The sequence below is a fragment of the Mesoplodon densirostris genome, chromosome 16, assembly GCF_025265405.1.
Source record: "Mesoplodon densirostris isolate mMesDen1 chromosome 16, mMesDen1 primary haplotype, whole genome shotgun sequence".
NCBI lineage: Eukaryota > Metazoa > Chordata > Mammalia > Artiodactyla > Ziphiidae > Mesoplodon > Mesoplodon densirostris.
This window is the reverse complement of record NC_082676.1, coordinates 81,326,698-81,339,160: the sequence shown is the minus strand read 5'-3', so window position 1 is coordinate 81,339,160 and position 12,463 is coordinate 81,326,698. Positions and strand designations below refer to the sequence as shown.

The following is a 12,463-nucleotide window of genomic DNA, read 5'->3' as shown; positions in this document are numbered from 1 at the left end:
ATGGGGAGGGGGAAGGGTAAGCTGTGACAAAGTGAGAGAGTGGCATGGACATATATATACTACCAAACGTAAAATAGCTAGTGGTAAGCAGCCGCATAGCACAGGGAGATCAGCTAGGTGGTTTGTGACCACCTAGAGGGGTGGGATAGGGAGGGTGGGAGGGAGGGAGATGCAAGAGGGAAGAGATATGGGAACATATGTATATGTATAACTGATTCAGTTTGTTATAAAGCAGAAACTAACACACCATTGTAAAGCAATTATATTCCAATAAACATGTGAAAACAAACAAACAAACAAATAAACAAAAAAGATATAAAGATACCAAAATCTGTACTGGTTAGAGTTCTACCAGGGAAATAGATCCAATAGGATAAATATATATATATTTCTATAGATATAGATATAGACACAAAAACACACACATATACATACATGGGGACATATCCACTATTTTGCATGGAAGCTATATGGAATAACAAAATTATATTATTTAATCCCATTTTAAAGTACTGAAAATATGACTTCAGTTTGTCTTCAGATTAAAATCTCAAACAATGTGAAAATAAATAAATAAATAAATAAAATAAAATGATATACACATTGACTACAAAAAAAAACAAACTGTGATATCAAGTTAGTTGGAGGAGCAGAGGTAACAAATTAAAGGGTCAGCTTTTTAAGGCTGCAGAAGTCTTCTTGTAGAAAGGACTGCAGTGATTGATGTGGCCTATAATGGAAACTCAGATAATGAAATAAAACAAGCATTTAAGAATTTCAGGCTGAGAACTCATTGCCATGGCAACCCTCTCAGAAGGGAACTTGTGTAAGAAAAATAAGATTCACTTGACTATGTCTTAAAATGAAATCCTACACTACAGTGAAACAATTAAATGCAGAATTCCAAAATTGCTTATTGCCACAGTGCCTAGAGGTACCGTAGGTCCAGCATCTCTTCCATTGGAAAGTATTACTTCTCAAAACTTATGACTCATGGAGGGAACATCATCTAGCTTTGAGGCATCTCTATGGGCATTGGATGTTTCCTACTAGTGAAGGTTTACCATTGTTTTCAGTCCATAAATCACCTAGCATCACACTCATATGGAAACCACAGTGGTATACACCATTCAAACAAACAACTATCTTTTAGTCTGCCCATAATCACAGAAAACTACCAAATTCATATATCAATTATTCCTTATACTTTGTGGGAAAATCATTTTTTAACCTATGTAAAATCTGGTTTATTTTCACATCCTACTCATTTTAATAAAAACATCTATTTTTTATTGCATGCTTTCACTCAAAGAATGTCAAACTGGGTACACTGTATTTTGTCAGGTAAAAGGAGTTTTCTTGAATACCTAATATCACTGACAAACATGAATTTATGCCTTTTAACTGATGTTGAGAGAAAAGATCACTTTGAACAGCATGGATTAGGTTCCTAAAATTGAACCTGGTGGTAAAAGAATTTGTCATTGAGAAATTTTAAATCATATTGTAAAAAAAAAAAAAAAAAAAAAGAGAGAGAGAGAGAGAAATAGAGGTCAATAATAACATAAAAATCCTTATAATATATTTCTATCTTCACTTAAAAAATGATAAAAGCAGCATGACATATAAGATAATACCTATCTTATTTTAATAACTCTACATCAGCATCTAGTGATAATGGATACAGTATTATTAACCTCTATTTACCAGCCCTTTCTCCATAGAAATTTTTCCTTCTTGTCTTCAACCTTACCTCTGCCCCTGAGGTTTCACCAATATAAAAAAGTTCCATTTGCATATTTTAGCTAATATATATTCAAAAGGATATTCTGTATATGTTCAGTCCTCCTCCAGTGCCACAACACCCTTTTCATGTTCTCAGGACATAACATTGTCCTAGAAATCAAAACCATTCAGTTGCTTGACTTTATGAGCAACTGATTATTCATTTCTCAAGTTACATGCATTAGAATACTGTGGTTCTAAGACCTGGATCTATTTTTTGACATCTACCTTTATCTTTTCCAATGTTTTACTGAGAAAATCTGCACCCTCCTTGACTTTTCTTTCATTTTTTCTTCCTATGCCCATTTCCAGTTCATTCTATTTCTAATTATCCCCTACATGGTGACTTACGCTTTTTGCTTATACTGGACTCAACATTCTCAAGGTTGTCAAGAATGTATACCAAAGTAAATTTGCATACATTTGAATTTTACCCAAGGGGAACTCATGGTTGGAGGAAAATAACTGAATCAATGTTTGAAGTAAGTTGGACGGAATAAGGTACTTGCACAAACCACATCTAGGACGCATGAAAGACTGGTCAGATTTTTCACCTGAAACTCTCTATGGTAAGATTGCATGATTAAAACCCTAAATTTAAACATCCTTGGTATTAATAAAGCTGTTCTAATTAATAATTCATAGAAGAGAGCTGCCACTGTAAAATGAACCATTAGATTTATTGATTAATTTATTTTTATTCTTATACAACCTAAAGCAAACATGTGGGTACATATTGAAAAAAGTTACCAAAAAGAATGGATACAGGAGAAAAATTTAAGGAAATTTTCTCTTCTAAATTAATAAAAGGAATATTATTTTTTTCATAGCAAAATATTGTATCCACAAATGTCACATCCAGTAACCAAATAACTACCTTCTTTCTAGATAATTATGTGACTCACTTTTCCTTCTTCTCTATTTAAAAAGTATCTCCTTTTAGCACAACTGGAAGGTCAGTGAAATTTCTTTGTACCCCACTTTGTTTCCTGTTTCTCCCAACCTCCCTTCCAATTCTCCCTCAGGCTGAGGTGCTTGGTACTTTTATTATCCTCTAATTTATCCTGCCAAAGTGAAAAGTAATTTGATAAATTTCTTCAAATTAAGGTATTAGTAAATTAATCATCTGCTGATCTCCTGAGTATTTGCATTTGAAAGGAAAATTGCAGAGAAAGAACAATTCCTGACCATCATAAATTACTGATTAATTACAGAATTTCAGGCTTCCATGGGAAGATATTTAAAAGTGATGAGAGAACAAGAGAGTACTCTCAGATCATACAATGGACATGACGATCTGGTCTATTTATTTGTCTGGATGGTCAGGAGATTGAGAAAAATTATATACTTGAAGGTAAACATTATATTCTCTAGGTCTTAGGAGATATCAAAAAATGTCTTGGAACACAGTAGGTCTTATTATTTATTAAATAAATATATGATCATATTATTTGGTTTACCGCCAGCAAAATTTTGAAGAATATATTCCTTCAGAGAAATTAGAGTAAAGCAGATATCTCTGACCCTTCTCCTCTGCTGTGACACCAAAGCCTTTGGCTTCATTTTGGCAGAAAAGTGGTCCCATCAAATATTTCACTTATTCACAGACATTTCCCTGGCCCACTTGCAGGTAGGCAGGACTATGTGAATAGTTCTGGCCAATTAAATGGAAGCGGAAATTATGTTTGTCACTTCTAATCTGAGACAGTAAAAGGTTTATGCACGATTTTGCAAAGTTCCATGGCTGAGGAGGTTGTCAGCTCCAAATAGCAGAGCCCAGAGACAATGTGATGTCTATACGCCAGGGTCTCTGAATGTAGGCCACTAAGATTTTGAGGTTACTTGTAGGTGTAGCACAGCCTAGCTGATCCAGACCAGTAGAGTAATACATTCCCTTTACAGCATTTACCACACTGCCTTATAGCCGCTTTGTTACACATCTGCTACCCCACCTTAGCTAGTTACTCCTTATTTATTTTTGTAGCTTTATTGTGAAACAACACATAGTGGAAGAAACCATGATAACGTAAGGGTATTTTTTTAAGTTAAAAATTAGACTACAAATTTAACACAGCTGCATGTGGTGACAAGATTAGTATAATTTAATTCAATTCAGTACATCTACTGAGCAATAAAGGTTTGTGGCATGTTCTGTGCTGTCAATACACACATGAGTTGGTAATACTAACAATGATATTATTAATGATTATGAATAAGATGATATTAATCATTATCATCAACATTAATAGTTTCAACTGCCTAAATAAACACAGTAGTATGAGATAATAGAAAATATATGTTGGTTTCTGTCCCTAGTTACTGGCACAGAGCTCCTGAAACCTTTGTAATTTCTGAAGTGATAACACTGGGAGCATCTTTTGTTTTAGTATTTGTCTTTGATCCCATGCCTGACACAGGGCTCCTAAAACTCTTGTAAATTTCGAAGTGATAAGAGCACTAGAAGAATCTTTTGTCCTAATGAATTGACTCTGAGTGGGCTTCTGGATGACTTGAGACATGATTAGAAGCTTGGAATTTTCATCCCCATCCCTCATCCTCCAGACAAGGGAGAGGGGCTGGAAATGGAGTTAATGATTGATCATGCCTATGTGAGTAAGTCTCCGTAATACCTCAATAGTCTGGGGTTTGGAGGGCTTCCAGTGGATGCACACATCCACACCTGGAGGATAAAAACCCACCCCAACTGCACAGGGACAGAAGCTCCTGTGCTCCGGGCCCACCCAGACCTCGTCCTATGTATTCCTTCATCTGGTTGTTCACTTGAATCCTTTATCACATCCTTTGATAAACTGGTACATGTATGTAAGTGTTTCCCTGAGTTTTGTGACCCGCTCTAGCAAATTAATTGAACCCAAGCAGAGGGTCGTTGGACCTTCCAATCTATAGCTAGTAGGTCAGAAGCATAGGTGACAACTTGAACTTGCAACTGGCATCTTAATGGTGTGTGTGAAGGGAGGGGGAGGGGTGGCAGTCTTGTGGGACTGAGCCCTGAATCTATGGGGTCTGACACTATCTCCAGGTACACAGTGTCAGAACCGAGTTAAGTTATAGGACACCTAGGTGGGGTTGCAGAGAATTGCTTAGTGTGGGAAAAACCTCCACACATTTGGTGACTAGAAATGTCATGAGTGAACTGCTCTGTGTGAGTAGTAAAGGAGACTCACAGGGAAGGAACACACACTAGGGAAGAATGAGAGTTTTCCCTACATAGGAGGAAGAAAAAATTGAGATTTTCCTTTACAAATATACTAACTGGGTACTTCATGGTAATTTATTTCTGTATAAAAACATCAAGAAATGATATGATAATGTCTAGAGGTCTGGGTTTCAGAATATCAAAGCAAGAATGATCTCAATCTCCTAAATTTGCCAAATCATAAACTGTGAAAATATCTTACACTTGAAGTAATATTATCAACTGCTTTTATAGAGAATACATTTTCCAGTTACTTTACATCCATTATTTCAACTGATCCCCATAATAGCTTCATGATTTAGACAGTAATAATTTACTGATTCTTTGTATATGGAAACGGAGGCTACAAAATACTGACATGACTCTTCCATGGTCACACTAAGCTGATCTGATAAAAGGGTTTATGAGAAAATTTCTTTGACATGCATATAAATGAGCTCAAGTTAACTTTATTTTCCATCTTACTAACCAGGATTTTGATATCAGACATCTCTCCCCATCTATAGTAATGTCTATAAAGTGGAAGCCTGTACAATAAAAGATGTATCCAGTCATGATAACATTTCTAAGAATTTTCCATTTCCCCCCATATGACAAGGATTTTATGACATTAGCATAATTTTTTTTTAATGTTGATCAAGAACATGACATTCCATATAAAGTAGAAAGCCCCATTTCCTCCTGCAAGAAATGAAAGAAAGGCAGCCACCATGGGGAACAATATGAAGCTTCCTTTAAAAATAGAGTTACCATATGATCCAACAATCCCACTCCTGGACATATAGCTGGAGAAAACTATAATTTGAAAATATACACACACCCCACTGTTCATAGCAGCACTATTTACAATAGCCAAGACATGGAAGCAACCTAAATGTCCATCAACAGATGAATGGATAAAGAAGATGTGGTACATATACAAAATGGACAGCCATAAAAAGAATGAAATAATGCCATTTTCAGCAACATGGATGGACCTACAGATTATCATATTAAGTGAAGTAAGTCAGACAGAGAAAGACAAATACCATATGATATCACCTATATGTGGAGTACAAAAAAATGACACAAATGAACTTATTTATAAAACAGAAACAGACTCACAGATACAGAAAACAAACTTATGTTTACCAAAGGGGTGGGATAAATTAGGAGCTTGGTATTAGCAGATATACACCACTGTGTATAAACAAGATAAACAACAAGGTCCTACTGTATAGCACAGGGAACTATATTCAATACAACATTATAAATCAATATTGTTCAATAAAAAAAAGAAAAGAAATAAAGCAGCAAGGAAGGCAGATTTTTTTAAAAGAATATGAGACAAGATATTTGATGGCAACTCCAGTCAACCATGTAAGAACGTGGTGATTAATTTAGCTGGACATTTTCCTTCATATTTTGCAGATATTTTCCATCTCCATTTTTATTTACTAATATTTCAATGACTTCAGTTTAGTGCCCTCACGTGCTAATTTTATCCAAGTAACACGTAATTAATCCCTCAAAATCATCATCAAACATGGTAACATAGAATAGACCTAATTCCAACCTCAGGATGACTAGGGTATCACATTGTAGGGCATCGGATAAAAGTTAATTTAACTTAGTCGATAATTCTTCCACTCTTTACCTCATGGTAGCAAGTACAGTAACAGCAGATGTGATTATTTTAAGGTCATCATAGTTAGGGATGTTTATTTTTTCTGTTAAAAGGATGGGTGATGTTTTTACACTGTTTCTAATGGGCTAGTCTCTTCTTACTTTTTACTGACTTCAAGAAAATCATTAGAGATGCCAGTTAATTTGTTAGCAAATTCTCTTCAGGTCGCAAGGTCCATATTTCCCAAGTTGGAAACTTCTATATATATCCATTTTTCTTAGCACTTCAGCCCCATTTGCCTCTTTTAATCAATAAGCTATATTGACCAAATTTTAATTATTCCCAGAATGTGCACACCTGTTTTGATTTTTCTTATTTCCCTTAGAGAACAAAATGAGTCAACTGGTTTAGTAGCTTACTTTGCTCCCTCTTTGAACTTCAGCTTTCTCCTCTACGACAAAATAGTCTAACTTATTGATTCATTTGCAAAGAGAAAATTTTTAAAAATCAAAGAGTCAAATAAAATATCTAGCTCTGTTAACAAGTAGGCAAAGATGTAAAAGGCAGTATAATTGGCTTGAAAAAAAGTTGTCTTATTTTAATCAAACTCACATTGGAAAAGGCACTTCATAATTATAATCATGCATGAAAAGTACAGCAACCATCCAGGGTTATCTAAATGTGTCTGACTCTCAATGCTTCTTCATGCAAATAATAAAACCACCACGTCTGTGAACTTGCAAGCAATGCTGATTCATTCAGCCTGCTAAGAAGTCAAGTGTTTAACTATCTTCTTGTTCCATGATTTCAGCAAGGTTAACATCTATCTGAAAAACCCAAGGGATTCTGCCCAAATTAACTTACGATTGGGTATTTACACTCTCATTTTTCTCATAGTTTTATTTTACTGGTGTAATTGAGATGTAATAAATGTAGGGCATGTTGCAAAAGAAAAGCAGGTGAATAAATACCTCCAAATCCAGCTAGAGGAGACCCCCTTTCATCTCAGCCTACTGCTAAGGAAATAGATTAGATCCACATTTTCTGAACTCTCCCATCTAAATTGATAGAACTAAGAAGGGATGTGGCATACCCAACTACAGAGTATTCGTTTAGCAAGACCAAAATCAATCTAAAAGAATAACATCTTTCAAGTTAAAACACATACACAAACACACACACACACAGTCACAAACATTTTCTTCAAAAAATAATGGCAACAGGGAGAAACTAAATTAGATGTGATGGTTCCAGTTCTGGGATTCTATACTTTTAAATTCTAAAACAATTAGGCAAATATTTAGGGCATACAAACGAGTGGAGTCACGATAACCGATAGACTACATCACGTACTAAGGTCGTTAAACTTAGTTTTAGAATTATAGAAATGATATTCTACCCTCATTTTGGACAAGATTGATTTTCCAGTATATAAAGGCTGAAAAAGAATAAGAAATAAGAAGCATAAAAGTACTTACAACTGATCGGATGTTATTTTCTTTCACCAGTTTCAGAGACGATTTATAGCAATTTGCAAGGTCTTCCTTGTGGGAACCATTAATATGGCCTCTGGCTATTGGTCCTACGGTATGGATAACATCTGTAAGTGTAAAAGGAAGGAAAAATAGGATAAGCAAGATATTTTTCACTTTTCACATAATTGGTGCTTTATTTATTTTAGGTATTTGTGTTGGAGCTTGGAGACAAGCAAGCTAAGAAATACTGATGATGCAAATGCTTCTCTGGTAAAAGATTTTAGATGGCACAGCTTTTTAAAGTAGGCAATTTTCCAGGCAGGTGATAACTGTGAAAAGGAATCCCCTACCAGTAAATTGTTCCATCGCTACTGGTCAGATCCAAGCATAACAGATTATAATATAAGGTGTGAATAATTGGCATGCTGGCAGAAGACAAATCCTCAGTGGGAAATAAACTGAGAAATAGTTGCCTACAAAATGAACATTCTGAATTGACATGGGAAGGAAGCACCAATGTTACACATCACCTTACTTATAAATAAGACAATAGTATCAGGCATTGTACAAATAAAAAAGGGCAAGTTTCTGGAAATATGTCAAAAGAAGTTATAATAATCAGTAATAACACTAAAAGGGTTATTTTTAAATTTAATTTATTTTTAAATACAGCAGGTTCTTATTAGTAATCTATTTTATACATATTAGTGTATACATGTCAATCCTAATCTCCCAATTCATCACACCACCACCACCACCCCTTTCCCCCCTTGGTGTCCATATCTTTGTTCTCTACATCTGTGTCTCTATTTCTGCCTTACAAAGTGGTTCATCTTTACCATTTTTCTAGGTTCCACATATATGTGTTATAAAAGGAATAATTTTTAAACATCCCTACCAATTTACAATGCAATCTACTGATCCTCACACACATGAGGTATGCTGGGGATAATGGTTCCTAATAATTACTTAACTTCTATTTTTCACTATATTAAAATTTTCAAAAATCAATCTGTACTTTTCATCCTCTATTTATATTTAAAACACAAAATTAAAATTTTTGTTTTGGCATATAAAACCAGCCATTGTGGTATACATAAACATTTAAGTTTAGGAACTTAATTAAATAGAACTGTCCTCAATTTAAGTCAATAAGGGTTGTAAGAAATAAATTTTAATCCAAATTACTTGAAAATGCCTTGTAACTCCTGCTTCTCAGTCTTATCTGTTTATCTGGATTATAAACTCATTTAAATGATGTGAGTAACAATAACTAATCAACTTTGATCAAAAAAGAAAATTGGTCCTTAGAATATTATAATGAAAATAAATGACTTGCTTTGGTACCACTTAATTTCCACTTAATTTCAAAAACAGTAACAAGAGAATAAGAACGCTTTACCAAAATGCGACTATGGAATAGTTTTAAATTGCATATGAAATTTAAATAGCAGAAAATAAATCACTAATAGAAAGATCTTTGTTAATTGTCTGCTAAATGTTGAGAGTATTATTTAGTATTGAGAAAATCCCCAAATGTTGATTTCAACTTTTAACGAGTTTAAACAGTATTTAAACCCTTGTTAGATAATGTTGAAGATGATATCCTGTGATCAAAATAGGCAGAAACCTCATTAGTGAGTTTATGCAGATGTTATTTCACAGACAAACCTGGCTTTAAAGTGAGAACCGCTACGACATATTAATAGAACGGGAGGATAAAGGGAGATTAGGTTGTATTTAGCAAGAAACAAAACAAAACAAAACAAAACCACACAGACACACACACACACACACACACACACACTAATATTTTTTTTGTAATAACAAATAAGAATTGCAACAGGATGTCACAAAACAGGTTCAGTAAGATATGGGTTTAAAAGTCAATTAAATTTGGGGATCACCAGGTGATATTAAGTCAGTCGGTTACCTTAGTGTAGGGTTCCTCTGGACACTTAGGATGCTACAATGAACTGTGAGTCTCCACAAGGGAGGGGGGTGATGAACACAGAGTGCTATGTTTCCAAAATACATTTGACTAAACCTAAGGTTTGCAGAGTCCCTCATGGGCCTAAGTTTCCACAAATTAACCTGTGCCCTGTTATTCCAGGGCAATTTTGGCACCCCCCCTTGCCAGTGTTGAAGGTGAAATCTATGTTTTGGGTTTTTTTGTTTTGTTTTATTTGTTTTCTTAAACCTCATGCCCAGTGCCTCTGTCCATCAAATACCATATAAAAGAGCAACAGGATATGACCTTGGTTTCCTTATTTTGTGGATGGAGAAGGTCAAGAATAAATGTCTCTTATCCAGGTCATAAAGATGTGTCCACTGTTGCCAAGTGAACACAGGGCTTAGAGGCATTAATGGGAAGAAAAGAGAGAGAGAGAGAAGTCCATAAGGGCAGGAAGTAATGACATAATAAATAAATGTTTCCTTTATTTCTTCCTTAGCCATCTTTCTCCACAAAACTTACATGGAATTTTGGAAAAATTATTCCTTGCATTTCTTCACTTCTCCACTTAATTTAAGTATGAGGACAAACAGCCAATAAAAGAGCATCCTCAACATCAAAATATTGATCTCTGTTGGTTATGCTCTGTATTAAATTTACAGCATCCAAGATCAAGTGTTATTATCGACCAATATCATGACCTCTCAGATCCACAAACCTGTAAGGCTCGAAAGGAAATTTTCTTATTTTAATTGTTTATGGTACTTATGGGTGACTCTGTAACACCAAGGAGTTCCCCCTTTTCCTGTTATAAAATTCAGTCAGGAGGCCTGCCTTCTGATTCCAGCTCCAGCCCTGACTAGTGGAGTAACCCAGATGAAGCCATCCTTTCATTGGTCCCTGCCTTGGTTTCCGTATCCACAAAATGAATCAGCTGCTTAGATGATCTCTGTGGTCTCTTCTGTGCTTGTGGCATCATTAGTATTTAACCTTGTAATGGAGACCGATGGAGTACAGAATGATGTCTGTGCAGTTAAAAGGACTTTAAACACTGTTAAGTGGCTCTCAAGCCTTTTGAGTATAAGGATCCTCTTTTTCATATCAAAAGTCTTACGGTCTACCCTCTCACAGTAGTAGTTTCAAAATCCACTGATTGAGAACAAGTTAGAGAAAAACAGCTATTAAAACTTCAATGATGCTTTGTACTAATTTACATTTTATTAAACACAATACAATCTTCAGAGCGGACGTATGCATGTGAGATACACGAGATACATGCATTCAATTTATTCAATTTTCTTGCACATGAATTTGTGGATTCCATGGTATAAATAAGATAATGTAAATAGAAGTGTTTCATCTGATGCCTGGTACATGCGGACACTCAAGAAATGCTAATTATCAGCAGCAGCGGCATCAGGCAGGAATGGCAGTTACCTTCTTTCCTCTGGTGTGGAAAGAGCACCAGACTGTAAGCCCTAAGATCTGATTATAATTGTCAGAAGTTCCAGATCTGTCACTAACCAGCAGTTGACCTTGGGCAAGTCATTCTTCTCTTTGGGCTTTGGGCTTAAAACCTAAAAGGAGTTGAATAAGATGGCCTTTATGATTCTTTGCAGCTCTCAAATACAATCCCTCTTCTACATGTCTATCAAGAATTAAGCTATAGGTTCTGAGTAGTCTAATTCACTATTTTCCAGACAAATGAACATCAGTCATGGTTCAGTTTTCTCCAACATGCCTATACAATGAAATGCAAACTGGCACCATTCCCAGAGAGAGTGGTTAACCATATCTTTCCAAATTACAAAGGTAGACTCCTTTTGGTTTAATAATTCTATTTCTAGGAATATATTCTGTGGATGATATGCTTGGAGACAACCTAAATGTCCATCAATAGGGGACTAGTGAAATAATTGTACATTTATACAATGAAACATTATGCTTCTGGAATTACAATGAAGATATTTATGTATGAATATGGAAAGATATTCAGGATATATTACTATGGAAGAAAAAGAAAGAAACAAAATAGATAGAGAAGGAAGGAAGGGAGGGAGGGAGGGAGAGAGGGAGGGAGGGAGGGAAGGAGAGAGGGAAGAAAAGAGATGCAGAAATGTTAAGCATGGTACCATTAGTGTAAAAATACCTCCACAGGTGTAGAAAAGAATGCATATTTGTTTTAGTTAATATATGCATAAAATATCTCTGGGAGGATAAACAAGTAATTAACATCAGTGGTTAACCTATGAAAACTACAAGGATAGGGCCAAATATGGGAAGAAGACATTTCACTGTTTACTAATATTTTTGATGTTCAAATTATGTGAATGTGTTACCTATACAAAAATTAAGTTAAGTATTAAAACAAAGATCATATGGTTAAACCAAGTTCCTGAATTCCATCTACCATATTCCTACAACAT

At 35.0% G+C, this 12,463-nt stretch overlaps 1 protein-coding gene across 3 annotated transcripts in view; it reads right to left on the bottom strand.

The window, feature by feature from the left end:
* The window catches only part of MACROD2 (mono-ADP ribosylhydrolase 2), a 1,992,245-nt gene that overhangs the window by 826,922 nt on the left and 1,152,860 nt on the right, over window positions 1–12,463 (bottom strand). For all 3 annotated transcript variants that reach the window (XM_060078113.1, XM_060078114.1, XM_060078115.1), the window contains exon 6: window positions 8,087–8,208. In XM_060078113.1, coding sequence (XP_059934096.1) covers window positions 8,087–8,208 — 122 coding nt within the window. The remainder of the gene's footprint in view (window positions 1–8,086; window positions 8,209–12,463) is intronic.